The sequence below is a fragment of the Macaca nemestrina genome, chromosome 2 (assembly GCF_043159975.1).
Source record: "Macaca nemestrina isolate mMacNem1 chromosome 2, mMacNem.hap1, whole genome shotgun sequence".
In the NCBI taxonomy this organism is placed as follows: domain Eukaryota; kingdom Metazoa; phylum Chordata; class Mammalia; order Primates; family Cercopithecidae; genus Macaca; species Macaca nemestrina.
The window spans coordinates 23,736,882-23,761,030 of NC_092126.1; the positions used below are offsets into that span (position 1 = coordinate 23,736,882).

The 24,149-nt window shown below is 38.5% G+C and overlaps 1 protein-coding gene across 17 annotated transcripts in view; it reads left to right on the top strand.

The window, feature by feature from the left end:
• LOC105488927 (thyroid hormone receptor beta) overlaps window positions 1-24,149 on the top strand; it is a 381,615-nt gene that overhangs the window by 178,568 nt on the left and 178,898 nt on the right. For 6 of the 17 annotated variants that reach the window (XM_071090815.1, XM_071090812.1, XM_071090813.1 and 3 more), the window contains exon 3: window positions 2,979-3,107. The exons of 9 other annotated variants lie outside the window; for them this stretch is intronic. Coding sequence is in view for 1 of the 8 variants with exons in the window: in XM_071090811.1 (XP_070946912.1) it covers window positions 2,703-2,736; window positions 2,979-3,107 (163 nt within the window). In the remaining 7 variants the exon portion in view is untranslated. Of the gene's footprint in view, window positions 1-561; window positions 700-2,597; window positions 2,737-2,978; window positions 3,108-24,149 lie in introns of those variants that run through there. 2 more of the 17 variants (XM_071090814.1, XM_071090811.1) reach the window with 2 other exon arrangements.

The window sequence follows — 24,149 nt, forward strand, 5'->3', positions numbered from 1 at the left end:
GACCTTTTGGATTTACATAAATTATTTTAAAAGGAAGCTATGTTGTTTATATAAATGAAAAATGTGTCATTTATTAAAAGCAAAAGATAACTGTAAAAAATTAGTATTTTTCTTTCAAAAATTCGTAAACCTACCCCCTAAACTTATCTTTCATATCACTCTTCGGGATACACTGCCTAGGGATCTGCAAACCAGATGAAGAGGCCCTGCTCTTGGGCCTCCTCTGAATGGATGCAGGAATGAAGTGGAATCTTCAGAGATGTTCTATTAGGTCATTATAGTAACACAACTGGTTGTGTTATTTAAGCCTGCACAGTGAGATGGAGACTGGGGGTGTAAAACTGGGCAAAGTCATTCACTTTGATAAGGTTCATGAACTTCAGAATTATTTCTTTTCTTCTGCTGATTTTTCTTCCCTGGCTCTGTTTGCCAGAAGATACACCTGAAACTCTGTCCTCCTGGGGGAAAGGGTTGGTAAGAGAAAGAGACTGGGGTGGTGGCTTAGATGAGCTCTGCTCCAGGCCTTAAAGAGATGGCTCCTTCTATCATCTTTTCTGCTAGCTTCCTCCTTTCACAATCTAATTGGTGAGACCCAATGGACAGAGGAGAAAGGAAATAAGTGCCTGGCTGTTTGACCTTCCTGCCACATAGGCTTCAAGTCCAAGATTGCAAATGCAAATGCCAGCAAAGGTTGGGTGGGTAAGTTCAATGAGTCACTTCTTAAGGAACTGGAAATTTGGACCTTTGAGCAAAGTCCTCCCTCTATTTTTGTCAAATGTTGACTAATTTGTTATTAATATTATATTTAACATTAGATATTTATTCTTGATATTTAATACTAGAAACACCAACCAGAAGACTGTAGATTCTAATTCAGGGTGGATTAGGCCATCAGGATGCCAATTAAGTCTTCGGCCAAAAACATCAGTGCTAGTTCTCAACTCAGAAACATGTTCATACATTTTGTTGGTATCACAGTGATGGAAGGGCTGGGATGCTACTGGCCTTTAGGACATTCAGAACAAGGACAGTCCTGCACCCGAACATTTGTCCTGCCCCAAATGCCATAATGTCCTTGTTGAGAAACACTGAAAGAGTAAAAGAAGGTCTGCAGGTCCTCATGTGATAATCCGGTTCAACTCTCATTAGGAGCCAAAGCCCTGTTTGGTCAAGAGAAGACAATACATTTTTCTGGAGCATCTCTTTCCTTTCTATTGGACAGGCCTGGCAGACACAGCAGACTTCAAGTATTTGAGATTTCTGATCATCTTTTAGTCACCTCACATTTCTGCAAATTTTTTTTCTTTTTTTTCTTTTCTCGCTTCTGGTTTTAGTATACTTACACTCTTCGGAGGGTTTTAGCATTATTCTTTTACAAAATGACTTTCAAAAAAGTGGCACCCAAAGCAATGACTTGACTGAAAGTATATGACTGAGAAGGGCCTCTGTTGCTAGACTCCCATAATAGAGAGTACAGCTGAGATGTCCACTCATCCCCAAAAGGGAGTTATGCTACAGGTGTGACATCCAGAGCAGTGGATGTCCTTGCCCTCAGTTGTTTGAATACACTGAGTTTGCCATAATGCTGTGCTCCACAACCATGCCAGCTCCATTGGAACACGTGTCAGCTTGTTCTCAGTGATGATCTTTTTCCCTGAACAAACAAGGGGGTATATGACCCATTCTCTGAATTTTATATGAGTGATGGGGTGTTTTGTCCCTTCTGCTCGTCTAGGGGATCTGTCCATCGAGTTTATGAAAACTGTTTAGTATGCTATAACATGCATGTGCTAAAGCATATAAGGCTCCACTTTTTTATGTAGTTGTATACCCAAGTAACTACCACTTAGAAGAACATACAAAACATTTCCAGCAACCCTGAAGGTTGCCCGTGCCCCTCTCTGTCACTGCCTGCCCCATACCAGGGTTACCACTTTTCTGAATTTCATCACCATTGATAAATGTTTTTATCTGTTATTGAGGTTCTTTTACATATTACATAATACACATTCTTTGTATTCGACATTTTTTTGCTCAATATAACATTTGTAAGATTCATACCTGTTGTTACATATGTCAGTATTTTTTTTTATTGCAGAGTAGTATTGAGTACATGGATATACCATAGTATGTTTATTCATTTTCTTGTGTTACAGAAAACTGGGTTGTTTCCAGTTTGGGACTGTCTTTTGGTGGACATATGCATTTCTCTTGGATATAAATCTCGGGAAAGATTTGCTAGGCTATAGGGTAGATATATGTTTAATTTTATTAAAACCTTTCAATCAGCTTTCCGAAGTGGTTATAGAAATTTACAGTGCCCCCAACAGTGTAAGAGAGTTCAGTTGCTCCATATCTTCTACAATACTTGATAATGCTGGTCTTTTTAAATTTTAGTCATTATAGTGGATATGTAATAGTCTCTCATTGTAGCTTTAAGATGCATACTCCTTTGCATTTTCACCTAATATAAGTGAGTCATAAACATTGAATGTCATGTAGAAGCTTTTAAATTATTGGTTCAGGCTACTGCATGTGCAATGGTTTTTCAGGGATTACTAACCCTTTTAAGGAATCCTAACTATTTCTCTTTCCAGAGAGAAGTGATGTATAATTGTACAATCATCTCAGCTTAGTCAGATGTGAAAATTCCTCAGCCACATCCCTAGTGTGGTATCCCCATGGCATGGCCTTGGTAAACAATGCACAGAGGAGGACCCAACATTGCTACCATAGGTATTTGGCAATGAATTTGCTTCTACATACACAGGGAATCCTGTCCAATAATATCCAGTGAGCATTTATTGAGCACATACTTTGTTCCAGGCACTGTGCTGGGCATTGAGAAAGCAACAGGGAGATAGACACAGTCCATCTCTCTTTTGAAAGACTCACTGTCTAATGAGGGGGTGGGAAAGTGAACATACAGTTGTCATGCGGTGTGATAAATGCTTTGCAAAATGTGCATGTATTTTCAGGGGGCTTGGAGCAAAGGTCCTTGAAGAGAGCAAGAAAAAGTCTTCCCAGGAAAAGTGGTCACCTGAGTGAGTGTTACAACGAGAAGGGGGGCATCCCAAGCAAGGCAGCTACCAAGCAAAGGTGTGAAGGTGAGCTTCTGCACAGGTTTCTCGAAGGTTGTTGGTACAGCTGGAGCATAAGGCACACGCAGGAGGCACTTGCAAAAGATATAACCAGGATGCGTACAGGGCTCATTATGAAGGGTGTACTTAAGTGAAAATATATTTTGCAGAATTTCAACCCGGAGAATCTCCCTTTTGGTTTACCTGCAAACAAAAAGAATCAATACTTCCTTTTGACTATCTCTGAACACTGAATTTTGGCTTCTACTCACTTTTTGAAGCTAAATTGTTTGAAGTTAGGCTCCTTCCTTCCTTCCTTCCTTCCTTCCTTCCTTCCTTCCTTCCTTCCTTCCTTCCTTCCTTCCTTCCTTCTCGTTCATTCGTTTGTTCATTCTTTTTTGAGACAAGGTAGAGTACCATCATAGCTCACTGCATCCCTGACTTCCTGAGGGTCAGGTGATCCTCCCCGCTCGGTCTCCCAGGTAGCTGGGACTCCAGGCGCACACCACCATACCTGGCTAACTTTTTGCATTTTTAGTAGAGAGGAGATTTTGCCATGTTTCCCAGGCTGTTCTTGAACTACTGGGTTTAAGCAGTCTGCCCACCTTGGCCTCTCAAAATGCTAGGATTACAGGCATGAGCCACTGTACCTGGCTGAAGTTAGACTTCTATCTCTTTTTGTGAATACAGACATATTTTCTATTTAGCAGTTTAGAACCAATGTGAATTTTCCCATATATGATAGTCTAAGAATTGAATTATAGTTTCTTAACTAGGTTTTTGTTTTGTTGTGTTGTGTTGTGTTTTATATGCCTTCCAGACCCAACACCCTAGCCAGTGCAATGGCTCTGAGTGTGGCATAAGCCCACTTTTAGTCTTCTTATGGAATTGAGTAATGTTCTTGGTGCTAGCATCTCTCTTTTGATTGGAGGAGTAAGGCAGACACTTACATTTCTAATAAAAGATCAGCTCGTTGAAATTAAACCAGTCCTGATGGTGTCGGGAACCTTCTGCCCTGAGCACAACAGAGGCAACCATGGGGTATCATAATTACCTCCATTATATTTAACAAACACTCAGGTAGCATGCACCTCTTTTGATTTTCCTTGCAGTATTCCAGCTACGTAGCAACTTGTTTACTTCTCACAAGCACCCTAGAGTTGGAAAGTTTCCACATATGGGGAAACTGAGGCACCAAGATATTAAATAACCTGCTCAAGCCACAGGTGGAATTTGAACTCACACGCTCATATTTGTAGACACCATACTATGTTGCTTCCTTTTACTTATAAAATATACAGGATAAACTCAAAGGAACAAAGTTCATTCAGCGAACCTTTGTTGAGCAACTGCCTGGTGGGTGAGTCAGTGACACCTTTGCCCCAGAAACTCTTAACCTATTTGGGGAGACAGATAGTAATAAATGTTTGTAATGCAATGTTAACCTGAGGAGGAAATTCACTAACTTTGACTGAGGACATTAGGGAAGGGCTTCTGCCTGAAATACAGGCTCAGCCTTCATGAAAAGGAGTGAACAGACAGGGCAGTTCTGAGTCGTGATAAGGCAGAGCTTGTGTGGGAGGTGTCAAGTGTGCCGAGGGGTGGGAGGTGCTTTAAGGTGTGCTGTGGAGACTGAAGTTAGGAATAGGACTGGTGGAAGGTGGTACTTGGGGCTGGGTGTGGGGGTCTTGTATGTGCGGCTGAAGAGTAGGACTTTAGCTTGTACCTGGTGGGAAGTCATTGAGGGTTATTAAGTAGAAGAGAGAGTTGATAAACCACCTTCTGGGGAGATCCAGTTTGGATAACATTGCCATAATTCAAGAGAGGATGTTAATTTGCAGTGTAGATTATTTAGAATCTAGGAGCATCAGGTGAGTTGACAATTAAATGTAGAGTCTGAACTGTAGCATGTGGTGGGGGAGGAGAATAATGGTGAGCAAGAGAGAGAGAAGGAAGAAGAAAGGGGGGGAGTGTGAGCACAATGTCTTCTGAAAGGAAAAAAGGAAGGAAGGAACCAAGGGAGAAGGGAAAAGAGGGAGAAAAAAGGAAGGAAAGGATGGAAAGAGAACAAAAAAGAATATGCCAGTATGTTTGAAAATATATTATTATGATGAAATGTTATTGGTATAATTGTCCTGTGGTTCAGGCTTTTAGAAGTATGTGCTCAGCCAAATTTTGTTTTGGTGGTTGACCGGCAGCTATTTTCATGACTCTGTAGTAGCCCATTGAGATTACTTCTGTCTAAAGATACTTTGTCAGGTTTATGTAAGACTTCATTTAGGGGGCATTGCCTTGGCATGCAGGCAGCTTCCAGGCCTTACCCACCAGCAGAAACATGTTCTCTGAAGAGTGCAATAAAGCATTTTAAATTCATAGCTGGGCACCTCAGGAGCAAACAAGAGCTGCCACATGGAGCACTTTCAGAATAATGCTTTCCTAAAAAAAAAAAGAAAGAAAGAAAGAAAAACCCAGAAGCAGCAGAGATATTTGAAATTCATCCTCACAATTTTCAAGTCTGAATCATAATGGCTTCAAACCCAAGGACACTTTAAACATATGAGGATCATAAAACCTTACTTTAAGCCAAATTATCACTGCTCTCTGTGCCAGTTATAAGCAGCATAATTAGTGGAGTGAACTACTTCTCCCTGCAATTATTATTATCAGGCTGGTGTAAGTATATTGGAGTTGAGAGGGGAGTAAAGTTCCAATCGTAACAGGGTCTGTAGATGTGGATAAGGTAGCATGTCAGGTGTTAGCTGTCCAGGCAGCCTCCCGGTGCTATAGGAGTCTCATTTCACTAGGGGTTTAGGTTACCACAAGCTTTGCTCATCTTCCGGCTGCAATGCTGGCTCCTATAGCGGGCCGCGAGGCACGGTGTAGAATCCTGAGCCAGAGAGGGCAGCCTGGAGTAGTGAGCTGTTTGTCTGGGTGCGTTATGTGGCAAAATCCACACAGCCATGACGCCAGCCAAGCGTCAGTCACCACGGGCCTCTAAGGTGCATTTCAAGAACATATAATTGGGATAGCTTAGCCCCGTAAGTGTGGGACGTGGCTTTGGGTCCCAGGCAGTTTATTTGTTTAGAATGCCTTCATTCTATCTGACTTGGAAGTAGAGAATAAGAAGCTCATGCTGAGGATGTAGCGATGTCCACAGGTCCTGAAAGCCCAGAGGACAGCAGGGTAAGTGTGAAACCACCCCGGTGATGCTCTCTGTATGAACACGGAAGGAGACTGTGTTGCAATTAATGTGTGGGTCAAGACATGTCCATCAGGGCATGGGCTTCCAATGGTCAACTTCTCTTAAAATTCTTATGTATCCTTCCTAAGGGTGGGATTACATAAGCGTACTTGTCCAGTAATTCTCATGTGTCCTGAATTGGAGTTAAAAGACAAAGAAAATATAATTCCTAAATTTCAAGCTTTTCTATTGGGGGCAGGGAGAGGAAGGAAGGTAATACAGCGATGTGGATTATAATGTTGTGTTTTTTAAACTTTAAAAATGTTAAGGAGACTTGTAAAAGGAAAATAAATTAGCTTCCTATTCTGAAATAAGACCCTGCAGGAATATATGAATTAAAAAACAATGTAATCCATTCCTAGTACCATGCTTTGAGAGACATTTGGTTTCCTCGAGTACCACACTTGAGAGGACAACTGGAATATGTTGGAAAGAATGGCTCTGTAGCTGAGGGTTTGGGGTGTTCCATGTTATAAAGAAAGGCTGAAAGAATTGGGAGTGTGTGATCTGGACAAGGAAAGACTGCAGGAGTGAGTGCAGCTATTTTTAAGCATGAGAAGGACTGAAGCACAGAGCAAGGAAGACACTTGTCCTGTATTTCCCTCAAGAAAAGAGTTTTATCCTTTGGGAAAGAGGGATACCTTGAGCTTTAGATGCACCAAGACCTGGATTTGGATGCAGACGTGCTTCTTCCAGCTGTGTGTCCTCGAACAAATCATTAAATCCTGCCAGATATCCGTGAAATGGAGATAAAAATCTGTCATTAGGTGATGGGGCTAGTTAAATGACAGCAGGTGTATAAAACGCCTATCTCAGTACTAGAGTAGATTATGAACAAAAATATACTTTTCTAAGTCCTTCTCAAAGGTCGTGAATTGAAAAGAAGAACAAGAAAAAGCCTAATTCCTGTCTCTGTGTAAGTTCTTCATGATTATGTTCCCTTTTTACTGTGAAGAATATTAGAGACAGCATTCTAGCTTTGTGTGGGAAGCTACAATAAATGTCTAACTCCAAATTTGCATCAGATTTATATTTCTGAAAAACTTTAAAAATGAACTGAAAGGTGATATTATGGTATCTTCAAGTTTTTTTTTTAAAAAGCTTTTGAACCAAACTGTGAATGAACAGTGTAGAAAAGGAAATGTACTTGAAATATTTCAAAGCGTTTTCAGTGAGGAGAAACTTATCCTCAATTTCTATTTAATACAAGAGGAAATGAGGTTGCATTTTGAGGTAATACTTAATAATGGGAAAGAAAAGTAACTATATATCAAGTGAAAAGGGATAATATTAAATAATAATAGAGCGTATAATAGACATTAAATGCCTTTAAGAACTAGAGAGAAACATATTTTTCAATGGCTTTTGGTAATGGGCTTTTTAAAATGTTCAATTGAGATATGAACTGGAGGATGTGAACATTTAGTCCCGTGGGTGGCAGGATATTCTTAGCAGCTTCAAGGATGTTTGCTGCATGGGAATTGTCTTTAATTCCCCAAGCAGCAAATTTGATGGAGCACTACATTCAAGGCATTGCTGGATGTGAAAGGGGTCCCTCACCTTCAAGGAATGTGAGCCAGGTTGAGGAGTTCGGCACATACTCCTGAAAAGATGAGTGGTGCAGGCAATGATGTCCCACGTGGTTGAGAGGAAAGAGAGAAGGCTGGAGATTGGAGCTGATGACAGGTTTCATGGAGGAAGTGAGGACTGAGCTGAGCCTTGAAAATCAGGAGTTGCTGTCTTCCCATCTCAGTAAATGGCAGCACCATTCACCCAGGTATTTAATCCAGAAACCTAGAAATCATACTTGCTTCCTGTTTCTCTCACCCCCAAATCCAAACTCTCAGCAACTCCTACCTATTCTGCCTCCAAAATAGATCCCGAGTCTGCACACTCCCACCATCTCCATTTCTGTCCGCCTGGGTCAAGCCACCATCCTCCCTTTGAAATGTTTCAATGGTCTATTAACTGGTCTTTCTCTTTGGACTTTTGGATCATCCTCCAACCCATTTTCCACAAAGAAGCCAGAGTGATGAAGTCACCACTGTGATTTAAACTCTTTAAAGGTTTTCCATTAGACTAAAAATAAAATCTTTGCTCCTCCACATGGCCTACCAGGCCCTGTGTGATGTGGCCCAGACTCACAGACCTCACCCCCTCTTCTTCTCCCTCACTCACCATGGCTGAGCCACACTGGCTTCCTATGATTCTTTGATCTAGGTAGATGTACCAATGAAGAAAAAAAGAACGTGAAAATTATTGAAGGCTATGGAAGGAGATCAGTTCACAAAATTAGCAGGAGAGCTCAGTTTTCTGTAATGATTCTGCCACACAAATGTGGGCATATAAGTAGGAAGCATGGTTGGATTTCAAGGACCTCTGGGAAGGATCCTTTTGTATCTCAAAACTTATCTCTTTCACCAGCTTCATTACATTATTTGCCAGGATAATATACTTCATTAAATTCCCACCTATGAGGAAGTATGGTCAGTATTTACTCTGTGCCAGGTACAGTGCTAGGTACAAGAGCTATGATGATGAAAAAAATAAAAAGAAAATAGATATGAGGACTCTACTTTCTTGCTGCTTTTCAGACTACTGGGGACCCAGACAATTACCACAGAAGATAATTACAACGAGGAGTTTTACAAGGTGCCATGAGAACACATGGGTGGGGCACCTAACTCTGACTTGAGAGGTCAGGGAAAGCTTCCCAAGGGAAGCACGTTTAACTGAGAATTGAAGTAGTGGGAAGTAGGGCAGAAGGCAAGGGCAAGCATTCAAGTTTCCTTGGCAGGGGAAACAGTACATGCAAAAAGACAGTGTTAAGGGAAAACATGACACTTTCATGGAACCCAGAAAGGTTCAGGATGGTTGCAACACAATAGCATGATGGAGGAATTGGAGAGAAGAGGAGCAAGGCATGAGAAGTAATTGGTGGCCTGTGTGTACAAAGCCTCATAAGCCATTGCAAGGTCTTTGGACCTATTAGTAGTAAATGAGAGTTTTTAAGCAGTGAGATTACATAAGTGTTGTAGACAGCTCAGTCTGGATAGAGTATGAAGAGGGGCTGAGGTTGGCAGGCCATTTGCAAGGCTGTTCTATAATCCAGATGAGAAATAATGTTGGTATGAACCAACATTGAAGGAGCAAGGATGAAGAGTCCAGAAGAGAGATTTAAAAAGGGGAATTCACAACACTTGGAGATTAACTGGATGACATAGGGGTGGAGATGAAAAGAACAATAAGAATGATTCCTAAGTTTCCACCTCCCAGGGGACCATTTGCTAAGATACAGACTCAGGTGTAAAAAAGAGGCTTAGGGGAAGACAGGGAGATGTCACATCTGCTAGTGAAATGCCTTTCTTTTTTCTAGTGTAAGATCAGATTTCATTTCTTAAAAGAGAATGGGCTCTGGAAATTCTGAAAATAGATGGATGGAAGAGTCTATGAAAGATGGAGAGGAGAGATGAGAGGGCATCATAGAGAACCGTTGAAATCCTCCTACTTTTGCTTAAGCCCTGGCCAAGATGTCAACAAGTTCTTCTTTCATTAATACACAGTATTTAAAAGAAATATTGCATCTTCTAGTTAACCGCAAAGCCTTTCCAACTCCATTTTTCTGTCCTGCCTGGGATTTACATTTTCCTCGATCAGAATTCTATCTACTTTGGACAAAGTGATTGTGGCCCCTTGAAGAATAAAAGTGTTTCCTCATTCCAGCTGGCTTCCCATCCCTCTTCAGCCATACACAGATCCTCATTTACATTTTGGATGAGTAAATGTCTAGGCTGTGTGGTGTTTTATAAGCTTAATAGACTTGTGAATGTGGGAGAGACAAACACAGAGAAAGATGACCGTAGATATCTGCTTGAGACACCATCCAATTAATGTCTGTGACATCATTCCACTTTAGTTGAAGGCTTCTGAAATGAGTAGCTCTTGTTTTACCTATTATTTAAACTCTCATTAAACAATGTCCTTCCATGAGAAAGAGAGTTCCTTTTTGAGCAGGATGTTTGAACAGCAGCACTATTGACATTTTGGACCAGATAATTATTTGTGGTGGGGAATGTCCTGTGCATTGTAGGGTGTTTAACAGCATCTCTGGCCTCTACCCACTAGACGCCAATAGAGAACCCCCCATACCCAATGGTGACAATCACTATGTCTCCAGACATTGCCAAATATCCACTGAGAGATAAAATTGCCCGTCGTTGAGAATCATTGCTTTAGAGCAGTGATTCCCAAAATGTGGTGCTCAGACCAGGAGCATCAGCATCACCTAAAAACTTGTTAGAACTGCAAATTCTATGACCCAAAACCAGACCTACTGAGAAAGAAGCTCTAGGGGTGGGTCCCAGCAATCTATGTTTAAGGAGCCCTCCAGATGATTCTGATGCACACTGAAGTTTGAGAGTCACTGCTTTAGAGCAAATGAGTGGTCACTGAAGTTCTGGAAGAAGTAGTTGTTTATGTAAAGACAGGTTTGGAATAAAGGAAAGTCTTCTCTCTTCTGTTTTCCTTTCTCTTTTAAGAAATGAAATCAAAGTACATCATTTTCATTTTAAAAAGCAAAGGTTTTTGGTAAATCGTTTCCTATCATGGAAAATTCTTATAGATAGAAAATAATTTTAAAGTCACATGAAAAGTTTGCTACTCTGAACAGAATTCCTTTTTCCCACGTTCACAAAGATTAAACAGTAAGTAGTAGCATGATTGAATAATCACATTGACAAAGAGAGATTTTTAAATAAGCACATAGAGGAGCATTTTGTAAGTAGAATAGAATTGTGACACGGAGCTTCCAAGGTGATACATGGCTCCCATTTAGGGTAGCAAGCTCTGCCCCAGCACTCAATAGCTTTGGGGAAGCAAAGCCAGATGTCTGTGCAACGCAATCCTTTTCTCTATGTTCTTCCTTAACTTTTCCACTTGTTTGTTTACTTACCCCTTTTCTACCCAACACAGCACTGAATAGGGGAATGGAGTTTTTTAATTTATTTAATCAGTGGTTTTATAACACATCTTACATATTTTACAAGTTCATATCAAAGTTCTATTTTTCAAGTGTATTTTCAAAATCTGTGCATTGCTGAACAATTTAGTAATGTCAGTATCTTCCTTGAAATGCTTAATGGATCCCTGAATATTAAATTAGATTCCAAAAATACTTCTATCAGAAAAGGAAATGATGCTCCAACTTAAATAATTATTTTTAGTTAAAAGCATAACAAAATAAGGAAAATGAACTTAGCAAGACATTATTAATTTATTCATTTTTATGTATTGATTTATTCAAAAGATATTTACTGAATATCAACTGTGTACCAGAAATAAGACAAATACAGTAGATATTTTATTACCTCGTGGAGCTTACATTTTTTCTGTAGGCTAAAGGGAAGGGGTGGAGAGAATAGACAGAAAACAACTCAATAATTCAAATTTTGGATTGCACCCTGTTAGTGGGTTATGAGATCCAGTTAGTGGGATACAAACAGCTTTTGTGATTGCTCCTTTAATTAGCAAACTCAAATAGAGTAAAGAAACAAAACTTTATTCCACTAGCACTTCTTAAGTGTGTTGTTTTCAAACTATTGTTGCAGTTATGTGTGTGTGTATGTGTGTGTGCATGAATCAATGTAAAACATTTCTCATTATGAGCTTATAAAATTTGAAAAATACTGGAATTTTTAAATACTTAAATAAATGAATCATTTTAAATTGTAATACGTATACAAAAAGGCCAAGGAAGTAAGGTAGAAAATAACAAAAATGTGAAGTACAAGGAGGTAGAACCCACTTTTGCTGTGTGGTCAGAGATGACCTCTCTGATGAAGCAGTATTCCAGCTAGACCTGGCCAAAAAGCGGGAGCCAGAAGGAAGAGCTTTCCAGACAAAGGGAGCAGCAAGGGCAAAGGTTCTGTTTGGGGCCTGAGTTGCTTGGGTATGGCAGTTTAAATGGCAAAGAAAATAAACAGTTTATTTCTTTCCTTCCCAGGAAGGAAGATTCTAGAACTTTTGGTTGATAGAGGCACAAAAACAAAAGGGGAACATAAACCTATTCCATAAATGAAGAAGAGTTTCACTTCAAAGGCATAGAAAATTTCCAATTCAAATAATTATAGAAAGAAAACATATTCAATTAAAATTGAGCAAATATTCATTGAGTTTATACCATGGGCAAAGCATTAATTATGGTATATTTAAAGATGAACACAAATTTTAAAATGTAAGTATAGAGTTCTAAGTACACATCTACACAAAAGACCAAAGATTACAATCTACCTATTAATAAAACAATTTTCCATTCTCCTGTTTAACAAGGCAGTTTTTCACATGCCTCAAATTTACTTTTGTCTATTTGTCTTTATAACAAAGATTTCATTCACTCCAGAATTATGCCTATTTAGCTACCTACTGTACTTTATATTTCAAAAAAGAGGGATGTTCTGTATCCACCAGTGATTTTACATAGTAGGACCTCAAACAAGGCTTGGCAAAGACACTTAAAACTTTCATAACACCCTAACCTTTATGAATTCTTTCATAAAACCAAATTTTAAAGCCTGCATTTTGGTAGTAGTTATGCCTATGTTTCTAACAAACTAACCATTATTGTTATTCATAATATCATTATTTTAGTACATTCTAACTCCTTGCTATCTCCCTTAGTAAGTTCAACTGTCTAGAACTTCTTTTGTTTTAATTTTTATTTTTTTATTTTTTTTCTTTTCCTCCAACTTTTATTTTAAGTTCCAGGGTACATGTGTGGGAAGTGCAGGTTTGTTACATAGGTAAACATGTGCCATGGTGGCTCTTATTTTACAGTCCTACCTAACATCCCTTCCCCTACCTTTCTGACAACTTACAGCCTGCTCTTCTTCAAAACTCAACCTCTCACTTTCTTTGCTGGGTGGGCAAAATTCACAGGCTGCAGCAATGGGACAAAAGCTATTTCAGTGGTTGCCCGTATATACTCATAGTCTTAACTTGACCACAATGAACTGTGGAAACAGGCCATTAGCTAATGGCCTGAAACCCCTGGGGGCAACCTTTTATACTTCAGCTCAAGGCAACTGGAACCTGGCAGAAATCTTTGAGTATGGAGAGAGTGAAGTCACAGGGAAATTCTTGAAGGACCCTTTAAGCAAATGGTTTGGGACAGCAATTTGCAGTCATATCAATAGTTTACTAAATATTCGTATTCTTTCCAGCAGTAATTTTGGGATCTTCTGGAATGCTTCTGAAAATATTTCCTTAAAAAAATCATCCATAATTCAGAAATACATTTTGGCACAGAAAGTTATTTGTGGCATTATTTGTATTTGAAAATCAGCCAAATATCTTTCAATAGGAGAATGTTAAATACATAATGTTATACCTACATGGTGAACCATATAAAGTCGTTGAAAGTGCTGTTTATTAAGAGGTTATAGCATGGGAAAATGGTTCAGTTATAATGTTAGGTGGAAAAGAATAAAAAGGGAATTTATTTAGAATTTCAACTATATAAAACAACAGATGCATAAAAAACAAAAGGAAATAAGAATTGAGAGATCTGGATAGTTGCATTACTAGTGATTTTTTAATGCTTTTCTGTAGTTTTAAATTTTTTCTCCAATGAGCATGTGTTCCTTTTATGTTCTAAACAAATAAACTTTAGCTCAGACTTTACCATGTTATTTCTCTTCAGTAAATTTAAAAATAATTCATGGTTTCAGATAGTGTTCAGCATATACATGGCACTGTGTAGGATATCAAAATTTGCTTGCCAACATCAATGAGTATATACTTGTTTAGTCTAATTAAAAATTATTGCCAAGTAAGAAAGTAACATTAATATTTTATTATGATTTATTATTATATTTATAAAAACAGCCAAGAACTCTCATATGAGGATTCATTTTTTTATTTTGAGAAAAAAGGAATGATCCGTCATTGTGGTTTGCTTTTAAAGTATGACTTTTTTTAGAATCAGATATGATAGACTAATTAATTGGCTCCTAATAAATAGTGTGCCTCCCTAAGTGATTACTAAACTCTCAGTTAATTGTGGGAAAGTAAAGAGAAAACTGTTTACATCCAGATAGATTTTAGCTCTCTTGAGAAGTTTCATCAGACTCCAACTCTACATGGTTACAGGGTTGTATATCACATTCTGCACAGTAATGTGCCAATTCAAGGACTTTGAGCAATGGGCAGGAGGCAGAGGGTGTAAACCTAACAGTTTGTTTCTTGACCCAGTAGCCAAAATATGCTATGCCTTAGAAAAAACTGAGACCAGTTGTTCTGATCACCTTGCAAATTTTGTGATGCAGCCACCACCATTCCTGTAGTCCAAATGAGCCAGATACATGCAGGCAAATACAAAGAAAATGTATGCTATTTTTGTTTGGGAGAATTTTTCCCTTGTTCCCCAGTCCATTTATAAATCCTGCTTTCAGGGAATCTGTATTTATGACAACCCAATCATCTTGGCCTGTGCACTGCATCTCAGTGTGAGGAACCAGAGCCCTCTGTGGAAGGCAGCTTTATAGAGGAGACCACACTGTTGGCAGATTCCTGCCTCCTCCCCGTGGGTGGTCTGAAGCAGGGAAATCTGAGCTTTCCAGTGCAGGCCTGGCATGTGCCAGGAAATTTAGATTCGGGGAGCCGCTATCTGTTACAGTTATGAACCTTCCGAAAACCAGAATTGCAGGTAACCAATATTCCTTCTGCGTGCCAAAGCAAACCCCAGGCCCTTAATCCTCAAATGACTGACTGGGCTATTAATATTAAAATTGTTTCTATTATACAGCCTGGGTGAAGATTTGTTAGTTTCTGAGGTAAAGCAACAACAACAACAAAATTGAAGGACTTTTACTTTGAAACATGTCTAAATTAACAAGAGGAGGAAGTATGTTTGTTATCTGTTGGAAGAAACACTTTTAGAAGCCCATTGGGGAGGAGATAGACTCAGATTTCTTGGGAGTCAGCCCAGTCTTGGAAAAAAAGTTCTAAGAATTTAGTAGGAGATGCCAAGGCACGATTAGAGGAAGGTAAACCTGATTTTGAATGCTGCATAGAACTCGGTATTCTCGGGAAAGTTCCTGAAATTTTCTGAACCTTTTTGTCCTCATCTAAAACATTGAACTAATAATAATACTTTTTATGGTAGATACAGAGGGAAATGAGAGAAGAATGGGTGTGAAATGCCTGAAGTCTGTGGTGTGAAATTCACATGCCTCTTTACCTCATTATTAAAATGTATTAAAATGCTTCCAACCCACTGTAACCAGTTTGCTTTTACAATGAAAATATACTTTTTCTCATTTGGTAATGAGAATGCAGTATGCAAATGGCCATGTCTAAATTAGTTTTGGATCAATTACCACTTATGATTTCTACCACTATATAAGCAGCTACTAATATTAATGCCAGTAATTGTAATCCCCCTTGACCTTACCCTACACATACAACTTCTATTGCTAGCGGAAGTCCCAACCCTAGGGTATTGATGCTACATCCACCGCCCCTACCCAACCTGTAGCCTTTTGTATATAAGATGTAGACCAGCTACCTCTACAGCAGTGGTTTTCACACTTTAGCATGCACTTGAATCATCTTGGATTCCTGGATGCCCAACCCCAGAGTTTCTGATTCAGTAGGTCTGTGGGGATGACAGATAATTTGACTTTTTAACAAGGTCCCATATGATGCTGATGCTGAGACTGCTGATCCAGGAAACACACTATCAGAACCACTGATCTATATAATTCATAAAATAAACTCAGGAGGTTTTCATATTTTTCAATGGGCTAGACTAGTTTAAGTAGCATTGGAATTATCTGTTCTTTAAAAGTTAAATGGAACCCAGCTGTGAAATTATTTAATCCTGATACTTCCTCCCGCCATTTAAATGATAGACTTTTAATCACCATTTCCGTCTCTTCTTATTACATTTTAGTACTTCCTCTTGGGTCAGTTAATTTCTGTTTTGCTAAGAAATCATCCAGTTTTTCTAGGTTTCACATCTATTACAATGGGGTTAGTTCTAGTACTTTCTTAATAATCATTTTCATCTTTGTGCACCTGTTTCTCTCTATTTGCTCAATCCTAGTATTTCCCCCTCTTCTTCCTTTAATCATATTCATAAGATGGTTATATATTTTATAAAAGAACCAGCTTTTGATTGTATTTGTTCTTTCTATTATTTTTGTTTTCCACTATATTTCAGCATTTATCTTTATTAATTCCTTCTTCATACTTTATTTAGGTTTATATTTTTGTTCTTCATGAAACTTATTAAGGTTAGTACTATGTTAACGTCTTAGTTTTTCAGTAATGAAGGTATTATAGCTATAAGCCACACATTTTTCCTCTGAGTATAGCTTTAGCTGTGTTTCATAACTTTGGATGGGACATATTCTCTTTTTTATTGATACTAGATAGCTTATGATTTTAATTTTGCTTTTCTCATGAATCCTACAGCTATTATAAAGGATATTTCTTATTTTTCAGGTAGATAAAATTTACTAGCTATTGCTTTATTTAAAATCAATTTTATTTGCTTATGATCTAAGATTATATCCTATCAAAATATCTACTTTTAAAAAAATAAGTGAAGGTGTTCGTTTTAACCTTGTGATTTATATTTTATTAATATTCCATGGACAATCAGAAATCTATTTTATTAACTCATATGACATGAGTTCTGTGTACAAATCTATTAGATCGAGTGTGTAGAATATGTTATTCAAATATTTATGTCCTTTCTTGTATTTGGACTCCTTGATCAATTATGAAAGTTTCAAAATCATTTCCCAAAGCTAATATAATCTTTATTCAAAACTCTGACCAAGCAAATACACACTAAAAAAAAAAATATGAGCTAATTTCACATATACACATAAGGGCAAACTTTGGAATAAAATATTACCAAGTAAATTCCAAAGCCATCTCAAAAAAAAATAATGCTGTATGATCAAGAAAAATTTATTCCTGGAATTAAACATGGTTAAAAGTTAGGAAAGCTATCGAAATATTTGTCTGATCAATACATTAAAGGAGGAAAAAGATGGTAAAAGTACATGTAGAAAATGCATCTGTAAAATGCAGCAGCCATTTTTTAAAAACTTAGTTGGCGTATTTTTCTGTTTCACTTAAACATGATAAAGACGATCCACCAAAAACTAACAAGTAACAGAATTCTAATGGCAAAACTCTCAGGCTCCTTGTAGTAAAATTAGGCATAAGAGAATGTATCAATTATCTCTTGTCCCAGTAATGTTGCATAACTATCAAACCTCAATGACAAGTGACAATTAACATGTGTAACTCACAGGGGGGATCAGGGGATCTGGACTGGGCCTGCTTGCACGTCTGTGGTCAGCTATAGATCATCTCAGCAGCTCTGAGCTGATAATCAGGAATGCACACGTGTCTGGTGTCTGGGGCTGGCTAGCTGTGGGCTGATTGAGGATGGCCCCTACTAAAACATCGGAAAAACTCCACAACATGTTCTCTTCCTGCAGCAGGCTAGCCCAGGTAGCGGCCGAGAAGCAAGAGCAAGCCTAGTGTGAGAAGCACTGTTCAGGCATCATGTTTGCTGACCACCCTTTGGCCCAAGCACTCACCTCACTAAGCCTAGACTCAAAATATGAGGGCACTGCAAAGATTCACAGCAAAGATTCATGGCACAGGGCCTGGATACAGGGAGGAGTCTCTGTAACTTTTCTTTGTGTTTGTTTTATCAAGTGAAAAACAAATAAGGATCTGTGCTTCCACCAACATTATTCATCTTTGTTTCAGGGGTCCCTGTGAATTTAGTGGGCCAAGAGGTAATTGGCATAATGAATACAACCAAATGAGAAATATTACCTCTTTTGTTGATGACGTGATTGTATACCTGTAAGAGTGGGAGGACTCCAGTAAAAAACTGGACTGCAACCATCAGTAAGAATATTTGACAAGGCAGTTAGACTAAAAAATAAATGTAGAAAAATCAGTAAGTCTTCTTTATACCCATTCATTGAACACATATTTATTAAACACTCACTGAATACTAAGCATTCATCTGGTCCCTAGAGCTACAGTAGTGAACAAAAGAAAAAAAGTCCTTTTCTGCATAGGGCTTATATATATTAGTTGGGGGTAATGGAAAATAAATGACTAGGTAAGCCAGATGGTGGCAAGGACTATGGGAAAAATATAAAGCCAGAGAAGAAGTATAGTAAATGCTTAGCCAACGGAATGGCTGGCAGGCAGTGGTGTGTTGTTTTCTATGAGGTGGTTAGGGAGGGCTTCACTTACAATAAGTTAGCATTTGAGCAGAAACTTGAGGTTCGTGAGGAATTCTGCTATGCAGACAACTGTGACAAGCACATTCCAGTTCAGGCAGAGTGAACCGCAAGTTCAAAGGCCTTGAGACACCATTGTATGTGGTATGCTTTATTTATAAGAATTATCAATTACCAATGGAGATAGAATTTTCACCATAACAACATAAATTGTAAAAGACTTAAGATACAACAAAAAATAATGATTTAAAGGACATAAAACAAAATCTGTAAAAACCTAAGGAAACTATTTAAAAAACAAAACAAGAACAGAGGAGGCTAACTTGTCTTTTATCAGGTACTTGAACATATAGAAGTGACTAAATCAAAACAACCGGATATTGGCAAAGGAGTAAACAAATTGATCAGTACAGCAGATTGGAGGGTACATCTAGAACTAACATTGTAGATGCTAATACTTGCTAATATGTTCAAAAATGAATCACAGGTGGATAAGGGTACACATTAATTTAAATTAAGCAGCAAAGATGTATTGATTTGCTATTGCTGCCATAACGAATTATCACCAACCTAGCAGCTTAGCCAACACCAAGTTATGGCCTTACAGTCTGTAAGCAAGAAGGCTGATACAGGTTCACAGGGCTTAGATTTCAGCCTGCAGCCTCTGAGGGAGAATCAACTTTCTTGCCATTCTCAGAGGTCAGCCATACTCCTTGGCTTCCTCCCTCCATCTTCAAAGTCAACAATGTTGCATCTCTCCAACCCGTCTACCATAGTGACATCTGCCACTCAAGGACTCGGGTGACTCGATTGGGCCTACCTGGATAATGCAGAATAATATCCCCATCTCAAAATCTGTACCCTTAATTACATCTGCAAAGTCCCTTTTGCCATTTTAGATTGCATTTTCACAGGATGTGGCAATAAAGTCATGGACTTCTTGGGGAACCATCTTTGTGCCCACCACAAACATTTTAGAGAAAATTTGGGAGAATAATTTTATAACCCAAGTGTCAGGGGAATGTTTATAATCAATATGGAGCTAATGAATAAGGAATGGATAAAAAGATAAGCATAGTGTACCATGTAATTTTTTTAATTGCATGACCAAACATATCATGAACAAACTCAAAAATACAGGCTAGATAGGTGTCTTACAACATGTGGCAAAGTGTTAATGTCTGCCTTGTCACAGCATTCATAAGAATTAGTAGGGAAAATGGGGAAAAGCTATGACTAGTTAACTCACAGAAAAGTACATTCAAATGATCATTAAAACCACATGAAAATACGCTCAACCTCAGAAGTTTTCAGAAAAACACAAAAGTTTATGGTAACAATGAGTATATTTAGTTTCCTAGGGCTGCAGTAACAAATTACATGAGCTTGGTGTTTTAAAACAATAGGAATATACGCTCACAGTTCTGGGGAGAGGAAGTTTGAAATCAAGGTGTTGAGAGGGCCACGCTCCCTCTGAAGATTCTAGGAGTGAATCCCTCCCTATTTCTTCCAGAGTCTGGTGGCTCCAGGTGTTCCTTGATTTATGAATGTGTAATTCCAATCTCTGCCTCCATCTTTACATGGCCCTCACCTCTTCTCCCTGTGTCTCCCCTCTGTGTATCTCTCATAAGAACACTTGTCATTCAATTTAGGGCCTGCCAGATAAGCCAGGATGATTTCATGTAGAGATCCTTAGTTATACCCACAAAGACTCCTTTTCCAAAATAGGTCATATTCGTAGTTTTGGGGGATTAACACATGGACATATCTTTTGGGGGTCTACCATTCAGTCACTACAATGAGATACCCCCCCATCAAATTAGTAAAATTTTAACTTTTTTCATTGACATATTCAAGCTTGTAATATATTCCAAATACAAATCTACCCAGTATATGTATTGCAAATTTAAAAAATAATTAGTAAAATTTCAAAGGAGTGGTGATATCCACCACTGCAGTTAGATGAAGAGATGGGGGCAGTCTAATACATTCCTGTGGTCTTTGAACTTTTGAAAAGCAATCTAGCAAACTCTATTAATAAAAAACACAGAGAGATATCATATATGACCCAGCTTTTGGAAGCTAGCCCATAAAAATAAAAGCATTGATATGCAAAATTCTGTGTACAGGAATTTTATTGCATCATTGTTGTGGGGAGGGAAAGAAGAATCTGGAAACCAAGCGAATGCCTAGAAATTGGGGAATAGTTGGGAAATAAATGTGGTGCATCTGTATCATGGATATTGCATCCTGTATCCATACAGATTTGAGAACTATATACATGGATAAGTGTTAGGTTTTATCATGGCCAGAGTGATTGGTAGACCATGCGAGAATCCATGTTTGAGTGTTTCAGTGAAAAAGATTCCTTTCTTTTGAGTCACAACACCTGGAATAGTGTGTCAACTTTGTCCTTAATTCCTGGTGTAACTGAGCAAAGTCACGTGTAACCAGCCACCCTGGGTCTCTGGTTTCTCAGCCTCAGGTGAGGAGGTGGCGCTGCCTGTGAGTATATGCTACATTCCAGGAGTAGCAAAGTGTTCTGCCCTCCCTCAGGCATAGGGAGAATATTGTTTTGTGTTGACTGGACAGATCTAGAGATGTAATCAGTGGCTTTTGAAGAGTCATTGCTGAGTAAGTGAGAAAAATTTTATGCCATTTAGTCTAAGAATTGAGAGTCAGTGTTGGGATGTGCAGCTCAAAGCTGTCCTGCTCCTGTTTCCTGTAATTCCCCTGGAGTATTTTCAGCAATAGGAACACACTGAAAAAGTACACTGCTTCCTCCTCCAGAGAAAACCACATGCATTTAAAGGTATAAACTCTGGTATGTTTGAGGGGAAAAAAAAAAAAGCATACTTGCCCAGAAACCTCAAGGCTTCCTGGAATTTCTGTTAAGAATTCAGATGTACTGATGATAAATTTCTAAATACCACAATTTCAGCCAATTCTATTAACAAATAGGAAAAAAAGAAAGTTTCTATGATCACAGGAACTGTTTTAAAAAATTGTGGGGGAAATGCAGATTACTTGGTAATCTGTGAAAACCAGAGATCAGATAGAGTTCTTGATCTTTTCAGATTCTTTGCATATTGTATAGGATACAGCATCGGGTCTGTACCAACTCCAGGACACTTAGAAATAAGTTATTCACGTTAAATTTCTTGAAAAGCATCCAAAGATCAAGTTACTCATTCTCCTTCCCCCAGGCAAGGCTGGAGAACTACCCAGTCCAGGGTCTTGGAGGTCTTTCTTATTTTTAAAGAACCCTTAGTTATAATGCATGACTCTTCATTTCCTCTACATTTTTATTTTATTCTACAGTGTACGTAAATTACTTTTCTAAGCAGGAAAAAGAATTAACTTTAAAAACTTATCTATATGATTTGAGAATTTTAGTTCATAAAGTATTTTGGAATGAATTTTTTAAAAACAATCAAATTAGTCACAATCCACAATCATGTCGAGAGACCTTTTTCCATGCTGATTTTTACAGGAGGTTAAAGTCTCAATTGGTTACAAAGGTGAGAGACAGTGTGCATGCAGCAATGGAGGGAAAGGCCTTCCATGTAAGAGGATCATGAGGCCAAATCTTGGCAATTCACTTCCTCCCTAAGGCTCTATTTTTCCATCTGTTAAGTAGAGATGACGATAATTCTTATCTGTACAGAGGTGTTACAAGGCTTAGGGTAAAAAGTATTTGAAAATTGTACCCAGTAACTAACAATCTATGAAAATGAGAGACAGTATTTTTTCCTGGCCTCATTTTCTTCTTCCTTGTTTAAAATAATCATAAAGAAATGCAGTACAAGATGTGTTAGGCCATTTGTCCTCAAAATACTATGGCCTGTTAATGAGACCTGAGTAATTATTTGCATGAAATTAAGTCAACTTTACTGCAATTGTACTGAATTGGAACAAATAAAACTTCAGGTGGGAGAAATGTTAGAATCAGGTTTGTGGTTCGCATGGGGCATAGGTAGTACCTACAAGGGAAGGATTGTAGGGGATTGGTAAGCTTCAGGTTTTTGATCTGGGTACCAGTGACACAATTTGTGATCCTTCATCAAGGCACACTTTCAATCTCTGCATATGTCTATTTTTAAGTGTGTGACACTTTAATAAAAAGTTGAAACCAAAATAAGTAAATATCCTCTATGTAGTCTTGAACGGACCTGTGCAAGACCTGTTTTCTCACATTTCATATGCACAACATCAGAGAAGAAATAGAAACTCGATGCTTTAGAACAAGGTTTTCAACTAAGGGCTGGAATCAAACTGACCTAAGAGTTTATTAGAAAGTAACACGAAAATCTGCCCCCAGAGATAGTGATTGAGTAGGTCTGGGGTGGGGCCCAGAAATGTGTATTTTTTAAATTCAAAAGTTAGGAACCACTGCTCTAAAGTCTAAAACACAGGCTCTTACACGTGCTACAAGTTGGAATCGCCTGAGGAATTTAAAATACATTATGGGCTGGGCCCTAAACCCACAGCTTCTGATTTAATTGGTCTGGGATGTGACCTGAGCATCCGGATTGTTTAAAGCTCCCAGGTGATGATAATGCGCAGCATCGTTTGTGGAACAGCTCTCCGAAACGGAGGGAAGGAGCTTGGAAGTCTGTGACAGCTACTTATCAACAGCAGGTGAGAACAGTGAGGGAACTTCACATCATTTAAGTGCTTCAAGACAAATCCACCAGCATCCCACCATTTACCTGGCCCGTGCATTCCACGTAAGGCAAATGTTTATTAAATGTTTCTATAATGAGTATGTATTTGTTTATAGGGCCTTCATAACTTGTCTGGGTCATCGTCCTCTTTTTAGCCTGTAAATTTCTAAATGGCAGGGGCAAGAACAGGAGAACTGCTTTGTATAAGCAACTAAGTGCTACAATTAAATAGATGATCACAGTAATGCAGAAATTCCTTTCTGCAGCTCACCAGAGAGGCAAACTCCAGCATTTTATATTTCATCTGCCCCCAGTGACTTCACTGTAGGAAGAGGAAATGCAGAAAAACAAACGTCTTGAAGACTGAATGCCTCTTATTCACAGAGGTTAGCGTTAGACTGTTGGAAGTAATGTATGTATTCCAAAATTCAGTCACTGTGGTGATAAGAAATGGTTGTTTTGATGGAAAAAGTTTATGTTTCCTATTACTCACTCACCACTTATACTTCTTATTAATTCATTATCTCCTTTCTAACCCATGGATTCTACCTTGCTTTCAGTGCCTTCAAAAGATGTCTTCCCTCAGATATGCCTTGTGATTTCTCATACTATGCGGGGAGAGTTATATGGGGTTAGAAGTACTAGGGCCGCTCGTCATTTATCAAGGAAGTGAAAGTTGCACCTTGAAATTCACAAAGATTCAGAGCCCAAAGTTTGAATCATTTTACCTATTTGAGAAATCATCTTGCTAAAGGGCTCTTCAGCAGGAAGTGGCAAAATCAGCACTCAGTTCTTGCTGAGTTCCCTGAAACTCAAACCTAAAGTGTGTGGATAGCCCTGTTTAACTGACATCCCTTAAGAAGCCATGCTCCTTTGCCAG